Source organism: Anser anser, assembly GCF_964211835.1.
Source record: "Anser anser genome assembly, chromosome: 2".
Taxonomy (NCBI): Eukaryota; Metazoa; Chordata; class Aves; order Anseriformes; family Anatidae; genus Anser; species Anser anser.
Genome location: NC_139721.1, coordinates 133,402,994 through 133,423,410, shown reverse-complemented (window position 1 = coordinate 133,423,410; position 20,417 = coordinate 133,402,994). Strand labels below are relative to the sequence as shown.

At 39.8% G+C, this 20,417-nt stretch overlaps 1 protein-coding gene and 1 long non-coding RNA gene across 2 annotated transcripts in view; one reads left to right on the top strand and one right to left on the bottom strand.

Annotated features, from left to right (window-relative positions):
* Positions 1–7,108, top strand: part of SCIN (scinderin) — a 52,886-nt gene extending 45,778 nt beyond the window's left edge. Inside the window, exons 11-16 of the mRNA XM_083824316.1 lie at positions 31–201; positions 696–873; positions 1,345–1,466; positions 3,017–3,094; positions 4,429–4,489; positions 5,465–7,108. Of these exons, the coding sequence (XP_083680442.1) occupies positions 31–201; positions 696–873; positions 1,345–1,466; positions 3,017–3,094; positions 4,429–4,489; positions 5,465–5,598 (744 nt within the window). The 3' untranslated portion in view covers positions 5,599–7,108. The remainder of the gene's footprint in view (positions 1–30; positions 202–695; positions 874–1,344; positions 1,467–3,016; positions 3,095–4,428; positions 4,490–5,464) is intronic.
* Positions 6,661–11,500, bottom strand: LOC310894342. Its single transcript, XR_014579824.1, has 2 exons — positions 10,778–11,500; positions 6,661–10,407 (listed from the first exon to the last, which is right to left on the bottom strand). It is a non-coding gene; the product is annotated as an uncharacterized lncRNA (long non-coding RNA).
* Positions 11,501–20,417: the final 8,917 nt, after the last annotated feature.

Sequence of the window (20,417 nt, the reverse complement as noted above, 5' to 3'; positions counted from 1 at the left end):
TTTATTCCATTTTTTTTAATCTACATACAGATTAGAGTCAGCCAAGGCAAAGAGCCTGCCCATTTACTGAGCTTGTTCAAAAATAAGCCACTTATTGTCTACAAGAATGGGACATCCAAGAAGGAAGGTCAGAAACCCGCTCCACCCACACGGCTCTTCCAAATCCGCAGAAACCTGATATCCATCACCAGGATTGCGGAGGTAAGGTCACCTGCTAAGTAAAAACAAATATTCCCCATGGGAAATGGTGTAGCTGCCATGAGCCCCTCTGACTATTTCTGTTGGGTAGTCACATCTGTAGGAATGCAGAATCTAAATCCACTGCTCTGTGTGACCAACCTATCTCATAGATCAAAGAGAATACAGTTTAACTGGCTACGACCAAGCTACGTGTTTCAGAGGAAACTAGGAAAATGCGCAGTGAACAGTCAGCTGGCAAAGAACAGACAAGAAATCAGCAGCCCTTATGAGACAGTCTTTCCTATTGCCAAATCATTTCAAGATTTGTCCTTCAAGTCAGTTCCCTACATCAAGTGAAGCACTTCTCTAATTTATGTCAGTATAAATCTAGGGAAAAATCAAATTTAAAAAGCATAGCTGATAAACATCTATCTATACATTTTATATAAACATGCAAAATAGAGATCACATTATTTGAAAAACAGAAGAATAAAACAATTTCTTTCTTGATCTAGGTTGATGTTGATGCAACGTCACTAAACTCCAATGACGTTTTTGTTCTGAAACTGCCAAATAATTCTGGCTACACCTGGATGGGAAAAGGAGCAAACAAAGAAGAAGAAGAAGGAGCTCAATACATTGCCAGTGTTCTTAAATGCCAGACTACTAAGATTAATGAAGGCCAGGAACCAGGTTGGTATGAAACCCCATGGTTCTGAATGGGCAGCTGAGAATACACAGCACTATATGGAAATATAGCCCAAATGTTTTTTACAATTATGTATGTTGTAGGCAGAACCATATGCTCACTATCTCACTTTGAAAGTCTAACACAACATTTTACCATGGACATCTATCCAGAATTGGCTGAGGCACAAGTAGTGCAATGCCCTGTATGTCTGTAGGGCAGTAGCAGAAGCTGCAGAGTGTGGTCCTTTCTTTACCCTGGGTGACTATGAGGGGAGGAAGAGATTGCTCTGTCTAGGGCTGCAGGTGATACCTTTATATTATTTTAACAAACTGGAGGAAGAACTGAAAGAAAATAAACTTATCTTTGAGACAACAAAGAAGAGACTCTTCAGGGATTCTTGAAATAGTATCTAACAAGATAAACTATAAAATATCAAATCCACTGCTGAATAGATTATATATTATTTATTTCAGAGGAATTCTGGAAAGCACTTGGAGGTAAAAAACAATATCAGACTTCATCACAGCTCTTGACAAAGGGTGAAGATCATCCTCCTCGTCTGTATGGTTGTTCTAATAAGACTGGCAGATTTATTGTAAGTGTATCGTGGATACTTTCCCTTCTCTTTAATTATATAATTTCTGGTATATTTTAGCTTGGGAATCATCAAACATTAAGGATGAATTTAGGGATCTGGCTTTTCTTTGTGTAGGTAGTAGTGCTTGGCAAGAGCTAGAGAGTTGAGGTTTGGTGCTTTGAATCAATCCAAGTGCAGAGAACAGACAGAAGAATAAATAGCAGAGATGTCTGCATAGCCTGTTCTAGCCTGGGACTAGAGGCTTGCAGATGGAAGAAGCTAAAGCATTTGCTCAGTCAAAAGCAATTGTGTTTTTGCAGAGCATTGCTAGACTGCTGTCATTTCTCTGAGAAGGTGCAGGTCAGTGCCTTGGCCCGTACATGTTTGATGGTGGTGGTGATGAAAAGAAATGTCCTGAGCCCTTGCCAAAAATCCTTAGCAGCCTGAAATTTTACATTGAGATTTAGGACATGTAATTAATGCCTCTAGGTAGGAAGACTTATTTCCTTAGCAGAAATACCTGGAGCTGTATGCTGGGTATTAAGTCTATGGTTCAGGCTTAATTGCTTACTGTATTCTGGAAGAGTAACACTGTGTCACTGTTTGGCAAGGATGCACTAATTTTTAGGTAGGAGACATAGTTGGCTACCTTCTCTGCAGTCTCCTTAAGAGACAGCCAATTCATTTGGAGAGGGATAAAACAAATAGGATCCTTTAATAAGGACTTCAAAATCTTATAAAAGTAGTAAGGCATATTCTTCTAGCAAGCTTCTAAAATGCTCCTGTGAAATACAATAACAGTAACTAATCTCACTATAATAGCTTTCTGGGAGCTATGCACTTGTGTGGATTTTGTTCTAAATTCCCTCTAAATTTGGTGAAATTCCCTATCTCCTGTAGCATTTCTGTAGTAACTGAATCACCACTGTTAGAGCTCACCAGAACAGGTAGGTCAGATCACTCTGAGTTTCTGGCCACCATAATGTGGTAGAGAGAAAAAAGGAATTACTTCTGCACCATATGATCCCAATCCCTCTAGTGCTCCTATGTGACCAAGCATAGTCAAACCCTTGAAAGCCCTTCACAAGTAGCAAACTAACCATAAGCTAGCTACATTATTACCTCTGCTGGTCATACAGATGAAAATTAAACTGCTTTCCTATGTGCCTCTAAATCCATGGAAGAAGCAAGCAGTCTGTGCTTCCTTTGGGACTAATCCTCAATGGCTTGGTCAATTACAACGTCCCATTTTCAAGTGACTGGAAAGCTTACTTGGATGTGTATTTCATCACTGAGCTCACCACTTCCAAACTGAAGTTGTTTCTTTTCCTTATTAATGAATGTAAGCTGCATGAATATAACAGGTATAAGATTGATTTAGTTAGTTCGGTACAAGTTGCGCTATGGAAATTTCCCTGTCCCTTTCTTCTAGCAGACCTCAGTCCCAACTTACAATAATCACAATTTCAATTATCCCTTAAAAAAATCTTTGGTTTGTCTAAAATCAGAATATCTTGAGAAATTATTAAAGCAAAAGCAAAAAATACCCACCATAGTATCCTTTTTAGATTGAGGAGGTCCCAGGAGAATTCACTCAGGATGACTTGGCTGAAGATGATGTCATGTTGCTGGATACCTGGGAACAGGTAAGCTGTGTACTTCACCTTTTTTTTCCTTTTTTTTATGATAACAAGAATTTATTCCTAAAAACTTAGAATGTAAGATGGGAGGAAAAATCACCTTAGTGAAAATGAAAGAGGTTTTGTTTTCCTTAAATTATATCATCAGGAGCTATAATTTCTGAGCTATATGATGTTCTAGTGTGAACATATATGATTGAATTTCCAAGCATAATGTGACACCATGGCAGACATTTCCCATTAAAACCAGTGGAGACTGCAAGAGTATAAGCCCCAGCATTGTTCTGAAATGCTCCTGATAATGTTCTTGACTTTATCCCTAAAATTTTTTAATTGTAAGAAAGAAGGTTATTGAAAAAAAGTTATGCAGAAGCCACAAAATCAATGTAGTAGTAGCACCTATAAAAATCTTACTAAAGAAGGGGACAAACACTAGACCTTTACACAAATTTCTTCCCAAGAACTGGCTAGAGGGTATTAGAAATAACCTCCATCATTTTCCCAGGTTCACAGAAAACTGAAAATGTTGAGAGCTTTTCAGATAGCAGGCAAATTGAGGTGTGCTTTCTGCACTCACAGTATTTCTCACAGTATATTCTCTCTACTCTTTCTCTGCCCCTTGGAGGGAAAGGGGGAGAAGACCACAGATCCCATGTTTTGTCTGTCTTCTTCAGCCTAACTCTCAAGGACAGAAGGCTGAGATTTTAGGAAATGAGAAGGAATATCCAAGGCCCATTCAAGAAAGAGCTGGGGGGAAGGCAGTATTAAAAGATGGGTGAAAAAGGTGTCGGGACATACTGACTCAGGTACGAATGAAAGAAATGGAGCTAGTTTCCAAAAGAATTCTTGACAGAAAAAAAAAAATAATAATAATGTGAGGATTGCAGGTTGAGGCTCTGGATGTTGGGTTATTCAGTGGAGTATTCAGTTACCCTGGGTAGCATCTGCCACAGGGCACAAGTGTTGATGCCTACGCAGAGCTCGATCCAGAGACAGCTCCTATTCGGTGTTTTTGCCTACACCTAAAGAGCAATTTCCTCGCAAACTTGTAAAAGATAACCATGGAAAAGGTAATTAGAGTTCCATTCATCCAAATGAATGAAGTCCAGCCATCCAGTGTCAAGAGTGGTGAAATTTTTGAGTATAGAACTACAGTCTCTAGCAAGGGGAAAAAACAAAAAACACCAGTAACTTTGGCTTATGAGAGCTGTGCATCTCTGCAGTACTTTCATAACATATATTCTATCTCCTAGTGGAATCAGCTATTTTGTAGTTTGCCTGCTGCACAAAACATCCTTACAACAACATGGGAGCTAAATTGTTCTCTCCTCTATTTGCAGGTTTTTATCTGGATTGGGAAAGATGCTAATGAAACTGAACGACAGGAATCCATGAAATCTGGTAAATCAAATCGATCTGATGGAAGTCCAAGTGAAGAAACATCAACAGTATTTAAATAAATGAAAAGATGTTGTAGAAGAAATTTAGTTATTCTTACAGTGTTGTTTAAAAGGCTTATTGGGTTTATTAGGTTTTAATCCTGGAGAAGATTATTTTTCTTTGAAATATGACTTAAAACTCATTGTATCTTTCTTATCTGTAAGTTTATGAAGAGAAGAATTAATCAACAGAGCATTAAAAGGCTGCAGAGCTTTTTAAAGAGTATATAAAAGATCTCTATGAAAAGAAACTGCACTGAGAAGAATAGGAATTTTAAAGGAGATAACTGCTGACCTGCACCCTACACTAATATATATAGTCAAGGAATGCCAACAAAACCCCAAGTCTTTGTATTGCCACACTTCACTGAGTTAAACTTGGAGGAGGAAATTCCAATTGCAGAACAAATCAAGTCAGTTTACTTGGAAGGCACCTCCTTGAAAAATCCTGGGTCATCTTTAGTGCAGTTTCATATAGCTGAGCCTTCCTGATGAAGTTCCTGCTAAAAATGCTTGCAGGCATTTCCCCAGGGCAGCTAAGGTTACCTAGCTGCATTTCTGACAGGCACTGATGTCACATTGAGATGCAGAGGGAAACTATACGGAATGCAGCTATGAGGCTTTTACGTGGGAAAAATGGGACTGAAGCCTGTGCATTTGCACTGCAGCAGCAAATGCCTTCTCCTGGTCAAAAGCCAAAACATGGCTGTATGGCAATAGACTGACCAGAGTAACAATCATTGTTTTAATCTGGTGGAAAATTCTTTCACTGTCATCTGAATCAGCAATTACTCGATCATTTCATTGCCTTTGAAATAATTTAATTGAATACTTTATTATTATAGCCCGGGGTTCTTTCACTGGGGCTTTTAATGCATTTTTTATGCCAAAGGAATGAACTAATATTTTACATGTTTTATATCCCCTCTGTTTTTAGCCAAACGCTATATTGAAACAGATCCTTCTGGCAGAGATAAGGGGACCCCCATCGTTATTGTGAAGCAGGGGTACGAACCCCCAACATTCACCGGCTGGTTCCTGGCTTGGGACTCCAACAAATGGAAAAACTGACGTACCCGAGAAAGCTTCAGCTTCAAGCCAAAGAATGATGAGAGCACAGCTATTTTCTAGTATTTTTATTCATAAGCTTATGCAACGATATGATGCAGCTGTTGTTACACTTGCCCAGGCTTTTCTATGAATAACTTAGAAAATCTCAGCACCGGAAAGGCTAAATGATAATTATAAACTTGTCAAGTGAGGTAGGTGGAGCTACATGTGGAAAATATGGAAAGTGCTACCATACTTTGTTTAATCAATGAGTTCTTCACACAGAAGCCGTGGATCAGTCACTGTGCTAAAATGGGCCATATTCTGCCTTCACTTAAAAATGGAAACTAATGCCAAATAAATTCTTTTAGATTAAGGTCAGCATAATTTTGTGCAGAATTTGGCCTGATGAAGGACTAATTCTATATCTCATGTAAAATTTCAGATGGTGCCTGACCCAGAGTGGGAGCTTTGTCTTGCAGGGGGCAGATAAGAGATGAGTATTTCAAAAAAGCTGTTCTTAACATGTTTGTTTGCTCCTCTTGGTCTAGTTAGTAAAGTTTGAGCTTTGAACAGTATGCTTGTAAGAATATGAAATCAACAAGGGTATTTTGTGTACTTTTTTTAGGGTCTGTCTAGCTCATTTTAATAGATTTCTTTAGATTTCTGTATGTGAATCAGACTCTAGCTCCAGATCTTTTTAACTGAAGCTCTTAAACACATTCTAGGGCACTACTGCTTTTAAGTGGAAGCAGAAGTAACAGCTTTAAAAATACTTACTCTGCCTTAACCAGACTGCACTTAAGCCATACTTTGTCCTGGTTGCCTTACTCAGCAGTACTCTGTGTTTTTTTTCTGGCATGGAGATTGCTCACATTGTCAGGTACAAGATGTGTTGCTAACTCATTTTCTAAAGGTCTCAGTCAAACATCAGCAAAGAAACCCCATTGTTTTAGTAACATTCCACAGCCTGGAAATTTGGAGTATGAGTAAGCACCGCGTAATAAGGCCTTATGTTTTCCCTCAGTTATTTTGATTTTTTTGTTGTTATTCTGGTGAATTTAAGAGTACATTTTCAAAGTGTTTTTATTATTATTATTATTGTTATTATTTGTAGGTTATCCAGAAAAGTCTCCTTAAGAGCACTAGGAAAAATTCTGCTACAAATTTTAGCACTGCTTTGAGCACTTATCCTATAATGCTTGTTTTAAACAATTTGTACAGCTGTAAATCATGTCAATGTGGCTTTTTAATGAACGCTTTTGAACTCCTTTATTGTTCTCGTAAGTTAGTTTGGAAATTGAAATTTTAGTCATTTTTGTATTTTTTACCATGATTATGATTTTGAATCTGAGTCATGCAAAAGAGTGAATTTAGTCTAAGCTCATATCAGTAACAAAAGAATGGAGAAGCTAAATGATTAATTCTGAGAGCTTTTTAGCTTTAACCATTTGTTTAAATCTCTCCTTAAATAACTGGGCTGTATCTGAATGTCATTTCATTCAAAATAAAATTACAAAACAATACTGTATACGCAGAGCTGGTTTTCTTATCTCTGGCGTATTGTTGCTCGATGAGTCCACTGATGTCTAGAAAACCTTCTTAAAAAAACAAACAAACAAAAAAAAAAAACAGTAGATAACCTTCCTCTTCAGATGGACAATGCAATGATAAATTGTGTGTGTGTGTTTGGTTTTTACTTTGAAGCCATTTTACCCAATGGAGAGTTAACTCTTCACAACAATTCTAAAGTTACAAACCCATATGAAAATGAAAGAACTGGGTACTTATTAGCATATTATTTCATCCTGAAGAAAAACTACCACTGCTGTTATTAAATTCTTTGGCTCTACAATTTCCTGCTTGCAGAAATGATCCACTACAGGAATGATATTTTAATCAATAATAGGAAATGGTTCTAAGCTTGTTTTTAAAGCATAGGTCTTGCTTTTTTATTTATGAGAGGAGAAGAGATGTTGTCCTTTTGCTGGAAGGAGCACAAAGATGTATTCAGCTACTCAGCTCATGCACTTCATACAGCCACCGAGCAGTCTGTGATTATCTCATGGTTGTCTTTGACACATGCATATGATTATTTCTGAAAAATAAGAGTTATAGTAGCTCCTTAACCAAGGATTAGACAAGATTTACTCTGGTTGTATATCAACATCTCCCAGAACAGTGAGAGCTCTGGACCCTACACAGGCTGTCAGCACATTCTGCAGCACTGTGAAAGCCTGTTTTCAGTTCCCTTACACAAGACAGAGAAGCTTTTGTGATCTCCTGGCCTGGGCATTTTGGTCTACAATACATTGTCCTGGCACACTGATTGCTGATGTTGAGAAGAGAGAGCTCATTGAGAGCTCATGACTGAACAAAGTTTGCGATTGTGCTTTAAGCACAAGAGCTGCTAGCAACATTGTTCTTGGGTTTACTTCCTAGTGAGAATGTTTATTTTTTCATATATATACATGTGCAATAGAGACAAAGATTTCTTTCTTTCTTTCTCTCTGTCTCTCTCTGAAGAAGACAGGGCTGTGACTGCTTGGAAATATTGAAGATTAAGTTGTTTTCAAGAAAATATCTATGCACATAACTTTATGAATACACATCAAATTTATTGGTCTTATTTTCAGAATAAATAGAAAAAATGTGCAGGTGTATGCAGTAAAGTTAATTCAAGAATAAGCTGTATCTTGCATTATTAACAAACAGCAATAGTGTTTTCAGTCTACTTGTAATAGCAAAATTAGATACTGAGTTAGCAGTTTCATTAGGCTACCAAAGTATTTGTATGTTTTATTGGTCAAAAATACACCATCATTTTTATGTTTAATACAATTTCATAGCAGCACAAAGATAACGTTAGGAGTCCTTAGGGTAAATAGGACACTATAATATTATATGCAGTATAGGCAATTTACGCACAATAGCATAGTCTTAGAATATAACTACAGATTGTACACTGGAGAGGAGCCAGCTTTTGGAATCACTGCTCTAAATACCCATGTTGACCCATAGTACTCTGTAGCAATAGATCTGCTGTGATTGTTCAACTGAATTTAGCTGCAGTTAGCATAGTTTGATCTCTTGCCAGTTCAGACTCACATGGGCCTCACCTGCAACGAGAAAATGATAACAGTGGTAGACGTCGATCCCATGATAGTGGTACTGTCCCTCACAGGAGAACGAAGGAATCACACAGCAAATACATTGCTCACAGCAGGAGGTGCTCTCAGACACAGGGACATTCCTTGTTACAAACCCCTTACTCTGTGATCTTCCTGTAGCCTTCATTTTTACAGGTTCTAAAAAGGCTAAAAAAATATCAAGCCTACTATTTTCCATGGACTGAAGTTGTTCTTGAGAGTCCACTTCTGTTGAGGAAAGCTTGAAAAAAAAAACCACACACACACACAAAAACACCTGCAAACTTTACTTCAGAGTGTAACTGCTTCCTAAGCACACCACTATAGTCAGGACTTTATGGCTTAATTGAGCCATGGGTAAGTATATGAAGCAAAGAAATTATTATTATCTCATAAAACCAAAGGTAGATTATACTTTAACATGCTGGCTTTACAAATACTAGCTTTTTCTTTTTTAAAGACAGTTGTTTTGTCTTTAGACAAAGAAATAACACACTTTTTCCTTCTTATGGCTAGGACTTTTGCTGCTAAAATCAAAGGAACCTCTGATTTCATTGGAGCACAATCAGCTCTTTAATTTACTACACGTCCTTCATGTCTCATTACATCCTCTCTAGACTGGCCTGAACTTACTTTGACCTGCTCTGCCTATTGACACATTAACTTCTGCTGAAGATCAATAAACTGCGCTCACAGCAGTTAAAGCTTCCACGGTGCAAGAGGAGGAAGGGCAGGCCAACGGGAATCAGGAACCATCCATGCCACAAAAGTAGCAGATGACTGCTCAGGCCCTCCTCTTGGTGACATCAAGCCAAATAAATAAATAAGTAAATCTTCCTTCCTTCCAGAGCAGCAGTTACAAGAAACAGCCCACACCAAGCTTCTTCCTAACCTCATCCCCACTTGCACCCTGTGCGTGCTCTCTCCACAGGCAGAGCTGTGCAAGTACTGAGTACAAGCTTGCTCCTTTCAGCACCGTATTTAGTCAGTCAGCAGCGACACGTGGGCCTGCCCGAAAACAAAACAAAAGGATCGTGTGAATACATTAATCTTTATTGCTAGTATGACTACAAGTCCTGTGCTCAGTAAACAAGTGGATGCTTCAGAAAATGATCTGGGTGGGAGCAAGCAGGGCCAGTGAAGGTGTGTGAGGTACGAGGAAGTAGCAAGGCTGGGACAATGCGAACAGTACCCTACAGCAACGCCCTGAGATAGGCACATTTGCTTTAACACCAGCAATGCTTTGACTATTCAAACATCTCTTGACCAGTTTTAGATGAACACAGCTCTCTCCACTGCCTTTTAATAGATTTCACAAGAGTCGGAAGTATCACCATCGAGGCTGGATGCAATCAGGTGATTTTTAGCATCATTTACCTGACATCTGACTGTGCTTTGTCTATCTGATGTCCTTCCTACAGTAGAACCAGCTATAGCAACAATCCTGAGTCAAACAGATCATTTCTAGGAGGAATTTAAGGCAAATTTCGCTCTGGGCTTAGATTTTTGCAGATGTGGTTCAGAAATATCACAGATTTCCTGTAACAGGCCGGGCCAGGCAGCTGATTTCTGTTTCACCAGCTGAACAGGGCTGCGGTTGTCTTTGTTGGTGCCAAAGATCACTGCCCTTGCTGCCACCAGCTAGCTGCTCTCCGTCTGGACTTCAGCAAGAAGTTAGTCACTGTGGCAGGGAGAAAAGAAAGGAGTGGCGGTGAGTGCCTTATCAGCAAGGACAACAGATAAGAGGCTTACTCTAACAATCCCATTTCCTTGCTGAATGGTCCCAGTCCTCAGTAGATAACTCACCTTAGCATGCCAAACTCTGCCCCATCTGAGCATTTGCAGATGCACTCCGGCATCCATTATCCTAACTACCCAACCCATGAACACTTTTCTCCAAGTGCTGCCTGGCTGTGTGCCACCCATCCTGCCTACCTGCGGATAGGGAGATCTTAGCATTAGCAAAAAAGCATGCAAACAACACTCTTTTAACATATTTTTATCAGTCATTGAATTTAGTCAGAAGACACGATCATGAGCTTTTAACGTACCCAAAGCTCCAGGTGACCTTTTCTAAGACTGTGTGAAGGAAGGTGACCGAAAATTGTCCCACATTTAAAGCAGCAGACAAGGATTCTGATAACCTGCGTTCCTTGTGCTCTGTGCATCCTTGTATAACCTGGAGTAAATCACTCCATTTCTGTGCTTCCATTCTCCACCTATTAAATGAGGATTTCTTCTATCCTTTTGCTGTTTATTTAAGCTGCACTTTTACCATGTGTTTGTACGATGCTTGACCTAGCGGAGTCACTTTTCAGTGCTGTCGTCCTGTGTGTACTGATCATAATCCAGACAGCTGCCAGGGTTATTAGTGCCAAGCAGCACAGGCTTGCTCGGAGCACGAATAGATGACAAGGCAAGTAGGATGCTGGCCCCTGGGGACTTCTCTACGCTGCTGAAATACCAGTGCATTGATGCTAATGCTGGGGCAGCAGAGGAAGGGCTGGATCTAGCTCAGCTGAGAAGTAAAGACTCTATGATATAAACCAACACAAGCAAAAACATAAAACCTTAGCAGTGTAGTTCAGGGTTGCTTTGATAGAGCAGTCTTTAGGTGATAACTGTGGGCACACCTGTATAAGGTCCATATGAATCCCCCTCCAGATCAGGAGCGGCTGCTCTGGGGAAGGTAAGTGTGAGCGGAAGACAAGGCTCAGCTGTGTTTACAAACAAACAGCAAAATCCTCAGGCTCCTCCTTACTCTGGCATGGGGAGTGAGAACGTTTGCTTTTGGTAGGTCAATTTTTCTTATGCTATTGGTAAAGCCAAGGGGCCTGTCTGGAGTGCAGCTCATTTGGTTTCTGGCAAGTGGCATTTTCTGGGCTACTGAAAAAAATGCAGTTGTTAATAATTTACTTGGTCTTTCTTCTTTTACTACTGAATTACACTGGGGAACCAGAATCTAGTGACATGGCTTCGGAGTGTTGAGGGATCCTGTCCGCTGCAAAGTGTATGAAATGAGAGGACCGAAAAGTCTCTGCTGACTACAAGTGCAAGGATTACAATAACTGCTGAATACCTTGTTTGTTTGAGACCTTGGTTTTGCATTTTAATGGTATCTCCACCAGTGAAACTTCTGCTGGCTGCTGCTACTGGTTTCACATAAAAGGGAGGATTTCACGGTTCTCTAACAATGAAAGCTTGGAGCTGGGGAGTTCACAGTGACTGCAAATGGTTCTCGTTTTATCTCAACTCTGAATTATCACAGGTCTGAAAAATGCAGGAAGATGTATACACTTTATGTGCTAGACTGCTGGGCCTTCAATCAACCCTCAGCAAAGGACCCGGAGGTCAATGATTTGGAGGGAGTGCGGCGTTGCTCTTGTAAAAAAAACCTTTCTGTGGATTTGTGGTGAGATGAAAGCCTGGGCAGGTGTCAGCATCCCTAAACAAAAGGGCTGGGCCCTGAAGTGAGACTCGGCAGGTAGGATCTCTAAGACTTAATAATAGGCTTTAGCAGAAAGATCTATAGTTTCAAAGGCCTTCCACCATTAAAATGGGAGGAAGGGATGCAACCATTTGTCCTCTTTAAAGCTCTCTGATACTTCCTTTGAAGATTCAGATCGAGCTTGTATGTATTCATGTGCTGTATGCATCATACATCTATCATATTTCTCTTCATCTAAAATCCAAAGAATTCCAAGCATGAAGAACTCCCTAAATTCTGTTTCTTCCTTTCTGCTTATATGGCCACACTTTTTTTTTTCCTTATGCATAATGGTATTATTTATTTTCCTCATATATCCTGACAGTAGAGAGGCCTCAAATGGGAAAAGCAAATTGAAAATACATTTATATACATCTTTATAGCATCCTGCTTCTGCTTCCAAGACTTCTGCTTGGACTCTTCTTAATCTCCTAATCATCTGTGTCCCACCTTGGTAGAGGTGTAGGAGAAGACCTCCAAAGAGATGATGGCAACCAGGGAGCTTACCTTGCAGAAGTCCAAGTTACTGGCTCCTGCAGTATTGTCTCTATCCGCTATCTCTGCTTAACACGACAATTAAAATCTCAGCTAAACAATCTGTTCCTCCCTGAAGGTGTGTATCTGCCTGCCTTCCTTTGCTTAAAGCCTGTTAAGTAGTGTGGCATGGCCGTGAGAGCCAGAACAGTGGAAACCTACGTGCTGATAAATGGCTGTGATGTCAACATAAGGCACAGAAACATATGTAGTTAAAAATTAATATTTCAGCAGGTTTCTACATAAATAGAGTTTACAACTATGGTGGCAACCTGTAAGGTGCCAGATTCTCTGAAAGACTTCTAGTCTTTTTCAGTGCTACAAAACCGGAACACACAATGTGGTTTGTTTGAATTGTATTCTCTGTGAGATGAAAGCAAAAAAGATTTTGCAGAGACAGCTTTTACAAGGTCTTCAAAGTGAGTTTACTGTTGTTTTCATCCAAGAATTGAAACCTTGGAGCATGAAAGCTTTCTGCCCAGCACACCTATGCTCAGCTTTCAAATCAATTTTCAAATGAATCAGCTTTTAAATTTAGCAGCAAACGGTAGCCCCAACCTTGCATTCATTTTAGTAATTTTGAGATTTGCTGTTAACTTAAAAAGAAGACATGGTGACCCAATAAGACTGCAAAATTCTTGAGTACAGATGAGCAATGAGTCGAAATTACTGCTCCCCTCCCACGTAATGTTTGCCTTCCCTGAAACCATGTCCTTTAATCCTCCTCTCTTCTTTTGTTTGTTTCTTCCTCCTTTTTTTCACCTAAGCATAATGGAAGCTTGTGAGCACCCTAGGCTAAGGGCTGGTTTTACTTTCACAACGCCCATAGCACACAATAAACTCTGAGGAGAACTCTTAAGTATTGTGATTTAGAAGAATATCTACGTTTTTAGCTGAAGTGTAGGAAACTGCAGTATCAGATGGCCACTATGTCTCCAGGTCAGAAACTGAGACCTTCATGTGGCAGTTTCTGCTAGTTGGTGAAACTGTCAATGCTCCTGGGGAAAGGACTGCTTTTGTTGCACTGAAACTTTGCAGTTCTTATCACCTGCAGCCAAAAAAAACCTTCCTGAGGCTTGAGATCTCAATGCTTAACTCTGGTCCACATTCTGCAGGCTGAACTATGACTTTAAAGCTAGCAATCAAAGCAAAGGGAGTATTTGCGCTCTCTCTTCCCCCTGTAAAGCTGATTTTTAACACCTTTCTGATCCAAACCACAATTTAATATATCGGTTAAAATCCAAACTTGTTCAGAGGCTGGATGCAACTGCCATACACCTGTAAAAGCTGTAGACTTGTACTGCTGCTACTACATCATGGCTTGTGTGTGTTGCACCTTGTTTAAAGCTCTTGGGTTGGAAGAGGGAAAGGACAAGGAGATCTTGGCTCAGAGCTCCTGGAACTCCTCGTCCCCAGTACATCTGCAAATGAAAAGCCAGGCAGAAGTCTGTCCTTCCTTGCAAGTGGTGAATTGTGCCACGTATCGTTCTGTGAGCAAATGTATGTTTACAGAGATATTTCACTTGCCTAGACTAAGTGTTTTCACTTGTGTTATCCGTTGACTAAGAGAGGCACAGATCTGCCTGGTGATGCAGTGAAAACTCTTGTGCAAATGCCTCAAAACTATAGCGCTAAAATGAAGTGACCAGAAAAAACTCGTGGCAGGAAATGACGCAAGCACTGTGGTGGGTCGGGCTAGCGGACTGCTCATAGAAAGCTCATACGGTCCATTGAGCATCTGAGGTTTACAAAACACCAAGTTGATTCATCTGTTAAAGCATCTATTGTGCTGTTTATATTCAGGAACTCTTTTAATCCATTAATTATGTCATTAAAGAAATTACGACTACACTGCTCAGTTATCAGTCTGAAATTCACAATGAATTGTTGTCTCCTTTAGCAAACTAAAACCAACAAAAACAGTGTACCTAGGGAGCCATTCGGGCTTTTTTTTCACTTTTCTAAGAAAAAGGTGTTTTCAGAATGTCAGAGTAGCTTGGCTCCATATATATTTTTCTCTAGATGACCAGGGGTTGTTAGGAGCACTAGTAAGCCCTTATCATTAGGAGCACTGGTAAAGCACAAAGCAGTGGTTGGAGAACATGAAGCAAATTGTTTGTGCCCTATTTCATTGTCTCAGCAGTGATTTATATTAGCTGTTGCCTCCAAACACCAAGCTCAAGAAGCTGCGATGTTATCACTACATTACCTACAACGTTACACACTGAAGCAGAGACTTTTTCAAAGCCCTCTTGGGAGTTTAGGTGTATCTCCCATAAAATTTTATTTCCATACGCTGTAATCTTTATGTAATATTTTTTCTATTGCTGCTATGCCTGTTTAGGAGAGATGAGCAACTGAATTTCCACTTTAAGATGTGCACTTAGCTTGATTTCCAGTTACTGCAGATCAAGAGCTTGCTTGTTTTCACAGTGGCCCCTGTGCACTGGATTCCCATCTCTGCATGTCCTCTTGCACATACGCAGTACCAGAAAGACAAAGCTTATCTTTCAAATAAGGACCTGTTGCAAGTGGATGGATTATTGTGGAATAACTGGCTGAAATTACTGTTTCATTCCACAAGCTACCAGTGAGTGATACGTGCCTGTCCTGGTTCCAGTTAGGACAGAGTTAATTTTTCCTCCTAGTAGCTGGTAGGGTGCTATGTTTTGGATTAGGATGAGAAGAGCGCTGATAACATGCTGATGTTTTAATTGTTGCAGAGCAGTGTGTACACCAGGCCAAGGACTTTTCGGCCTCTCGCTCTGTCCTGCCAGCGAGCAGGCTGGGGGTGCAGCAGGAGCTGGGAGGGGACAGACCCAGGACAGCTGACCCAAACTGGCCAAAGGGGTATTCCATACCATCTGACGTCATGCTAAACAATATATAGGGGTGGCTGGCCGGGGTGGGGGGCCGGCTGCTCGGGAATAGGCTGGGCATCGGTCAGCGGGTGGTGAGCAACTGCATTGTGCATCACTTGTTTTCTTACACATTATTATTATTAATACTATTATCATTATCACTATTATTATTATTATTGTTATTATTATATTCCTGTCTTAATAAACTGTCTTTATCTCAACTCACCGGCTTCACTTTCCCGTTTCTCTCCCCCATCCCAGAGAGGGAGGGGGGAGGGTGAGCGAACGGCTGTGTGGTGTTTAGCTGCCAGCCGGGTTAAACCACAACAGTGCCCAAACCATGAGGCTGCTCCGTGTGCCTTTTTGGCTTGATTCCCTACAGAAACAGCCTTACGTAACGGTACACAGCACATCTGTGTTTGTATGTCTAGTTCCATGTACTTTATAAGAAGTACTAGATAAACGATGTCTTAACAGAGATGTTAATGTCTTGAAGACAAATTTCTGCAAACTTTGCAAAAATTCACAGTTTGCATCCATAAGTGCCCTGTGCTCATACCGGACAGAAAACTAGTGAAGCCAGAGGAGCAAAACCCTTTAAGAACATCAGTCTTGCAAAGCCTCGGTCAGAACTTGCATCTCTTTCTCTACTACAGTGAACCAACTGAGATCCAAATTCACAGGGAAATGAGCCTTTGGTTCTGCTGTTCCAAGTGTTTGTTTGCCCCATCTTGTATAATTCCAGCAAATCTCACCTCCCTTACAAATGTTATATAGTGCTAAATACTCAGCGAGTTCTTCAGAAAAAGCAAAACTTTAATTGCACTTTCCTGTTTAGCTCTCTTCTTTGCTGCTCGGTGCTAGTAACGTCACTAAGCAAACAGCAGGATCTGATTTACTGCAGGTATCTCAGGTATTATTTTGGAGTGGGGAAAATACCTTCATATATTAAATTTAGCTATGCAGGAACAGAATAAAGCAGATACTGCCCCTCTGTTTGAAATTGTAGTACTTTTAATCTGCCTGCAAAAGTGCATCCATTATATTAAAGAAAATTGATATGTTTAAAAGTTGTGCAACCCTCTTCAAAGGAAGCATTGTGAGGAGATGGCAGCTTAGAGCGAAATCTCAACTTGAGAGGATTTAAAACAGAATCACTCTCACATACAAAAAAGCTCTGAAGTGCCCATGGCTTTTGCGGGGAGGAAAATATTGGGGGAAAAATAAATCTCTTGGAAGCAGTGCTGTAACTGACAATGTTTTCAAGTGGTAGCATTCAGTAGCCCCTTGCTGCCAGCACAAGAGCTTGTTTGACTCAAAGCAGTAGTTCTAGGGAAATAATGGTGTCAGAAACTCAGGGTGAAGGAGTAGGGGGAAGAAAACTGTTGCTGCAGTGAATATAAGCACAGATGTGTCCTATTAGTATAAACGTGCAAGCCAAGGCTGTAATGCTCGTATATAATACCACACATAGAACAGTCTTTTGAATTTCTTATGGTCTCACCTTGTGTACTGAAGGGTTAAGGTAGGAGGTATTTTTTTAATTTATTAAATAAATGTTTTTGCTGGTGTTTTTGTTGTTGTTGATGTTTTTTGTTAGAGGCAGCTGCTTTGTGAATTAGGGGTAAGGAGATTGATAACCAGGGGTAAATGCAACAGTAATGCTTGCTTAAATTACCTCATAACTAGCTGCACGTCTGGGTTTGGATTTTGTCATTATAATCTTTGCATAGTGCAAATACAGAATCTATGCCTAACTGCTAATTTTGTGCCGCCATTAAATGAAAAATGAGTATGTAAGAGTTTTGTGATACGAGCCTGTTAAACAGAGATGCTGCTGGGGAAATGGCCGTTGTGCTGCGTTCCACCTGCCCTCGGGAGGAAGGCGCACTGCAAACACGCAGCCGTACACACGGAGAACGGCCACGAGGTCCTCTCTGCTCCGCAAACCTGGAGTCTCTGCCATTAGTGCCATCCTGTCAGAGAGTAAAGCAACTAAAATCTACAGAATTTGGAAGGTGGCATTTGTAACTTCAGTCTCCGCGAGACAAAACACTTGCTCACTCAGACTATGGGCATTTATGAATTAGTACCGCTTCTTCTTCAACTAAGACACCTAAGGAGCGTTCAAGATGCAACTCAGTACGACTGTCAGCATCACACAACACATCTTGTTTGTTAGCCAGCTACATGGCATGATGTTTATTTATGAAAAGGAAAGCAGTAAAATGTAAATGTTAGACTTCATGTGAAGGTACATATGAAAGGCGAATAGATTTAATTAACTGGTCTAATCAGCGCGGTAACTTTAACACACAGCAATTCCATCTCCTGCTGCTCGAAGCTTTGTTATTTATTGTGAAGAAATAAATTAGATTTTCTACCACCAACTACTTTTTAATAATCAAAGCAAAATAATTCATGCAGCTCGCGAGTTATCATAAAAACATTCAGCAGACATAGGAAAGATGACAAAAGGCTTCTTTGTGCAAAACATTTTGTATGTCAATTTAAGAGATGGTTTTAAGAGCAAAACGTCACGTCTTGCAATTTGTCAACAATTTCATTGTTACTGTTGATTTTCAAGAGGGTTCTCAAAATCAAAATGATAAAAGTGCTGTAGTATTTTAGGTGGGAACTTATCTTCTTTCAGAAACAAATAATGTCACCTCAAAACAATATTTTTTAGTTATAATGTTAGATTTAGCATATAATAGAGGAGAAATAGCTTCAATTTTTGAATGTATGCAACTAAGCTACAATTGTAAAATATTATTTTGCACCCTAGCCTAGGCCTGTCACATCATTATACTGAAGTGCAATTGATTTTCTTTTATACACATTGAGAAATCTGCTCAGTTTCCACATGGAGCAGTGAGAATTCACTCTGTGAGGCCGTTAACATGTCTCTTTCATGCAGACAGGGGTGTTGGCATCCCATTACTAGACGGCAGCTATAGATAGCCGGCAGCACAGCCCTTGCAGTAACATCATTCTTCTAGAGACTTCATTTGTCTGTGTTTTAAAACTAACTCAGCTCCGTGATGCAGATTTCTTCCGCTCACTCCATCTGCATTTGCCTCAGTTCTTTACTGGGCTATATTTCTGGCTGTACCCTCAGTATACGGGATTTGGGTTGTTTGTCTTACATTTCACTTTTCATTTGATTTGCACGCTATTCACAACATGAAGTGTTATTAAAAAAAAAAAAGAAAAAAAAGATGATTAGCAATTGAACTGAATAATAAATACCATTCTGCTCTACAGAACGATGATATTCACCAAAATAAAAGGAATACTGTGCTTACCTGGCCAAGGAAATTCAAGCCCACTGGCATTGCTTTGGGAATAATTTCTCAATTCACATATAGCTTTGGAGGCCTGGACCTCCCAAATCTGCCTTGAACCAAATTTACCTATCCCTGGACCTATTCCTACGTAGGAATAATAATAAAATCCTTTTGTACCACTATGAAGAAGCTACATGCTATTCAGGTAATGCTTCCTTTTCTTAAAACACAAAGGCCTGTCTCAGGCTACCTTCTCTTTGTAGAAAATATGTGAAGAAATATGTAGGCTATATGTATGAAGCATATAAAACATACAGAAAATGTATCTAGAAAACAATGTACTGCCATGTGCATTGGTAAATTGATATCAAAGAACTAAAAGCTTTTTATTCCAGAGAATCTGTAGGTGTTTTCCTCAGTTAAGGAATGCTGAGCCAGAGAGAACTCAGAGCTGGAGATAGGAAGTGAGAAAAGTAAGGATGACTTTGTGAAACAGCCCAACGTAGAAATTAGGCCTCTCCTTATTTTGCTTACAGGCTTCACATGGTTTGAGCCTTTTTCCCTCCAGTTGCCTCCCACATGCACTTTACAATTATTTTCACCTGTCTTCTAAATAAGAGGTCCCCGTTTAGCTACATACTTGAAAAGGCAGTAAGTGTACTTCTTGCCCTACACTTTCTTCGTTCAAAGCTTCTACGGGACAATCAAAGCCTTGCTTTGCCCTTACCTTCAATTATCAGAGGCTGAACGTGTCAGCTTTCTCACCCTCCCACTGATTTAGATACCATTACTCCCTTCCCAGCACCTGGAACACCTGCCCAGTCTGCACGTTTGACTTCTAAAGTAGCATGAAGCGTATGGGAGGAGCTGATCAACTTGGATTGTTATTTAATAGCTGTTTTGCAGGAATGCCTACAGGCATTAATTAAGATCAAGGTGCTAAGCACTGAGAAGACTTACAATGAAGAATAGTCCCTGCCCCAGAGAGTTCATAATTCAGTTTACAGCAAGTTACAACAGGTGGCTAAGATAAATTAACCGTAGGGAGACGAAAGAGAAGTAGAACAACCTACTTCTCCATGTTTTTAGACAGTGTGGATCATTTTCATGTATGTATTTACGAATATAGATATGCTCATTTGCTGTAGATGTTCATTTCTCTCAAATCTTAATCTTATAATTATCTCCCCAATGCCACAAAGCTCCTCTTCCAAAGAAACACGTCATCTTTAAGATGTCAGATATGTTATACTCTAGAAAATCATGAGTTCTTTATCACTCCTTCTTCAAGGACACTGAAATCTTATTATGTATTGACTTTTTCAACAAAGCAATAGATAAAGACAATCTTTCTGTATTTTATGTTTAAAATTCAAATATCTGTAGTAAAGGTAGTAGCTGGCCCATATCTTCCTTGTGGAATTAATTATAAAATAGATGGTTATTATTAGGCTGTGTAAAGTGGATTAAGGCTTGGAAGACTATAATATCTAGTGGGCTTATTTTTCCATTAAAATAA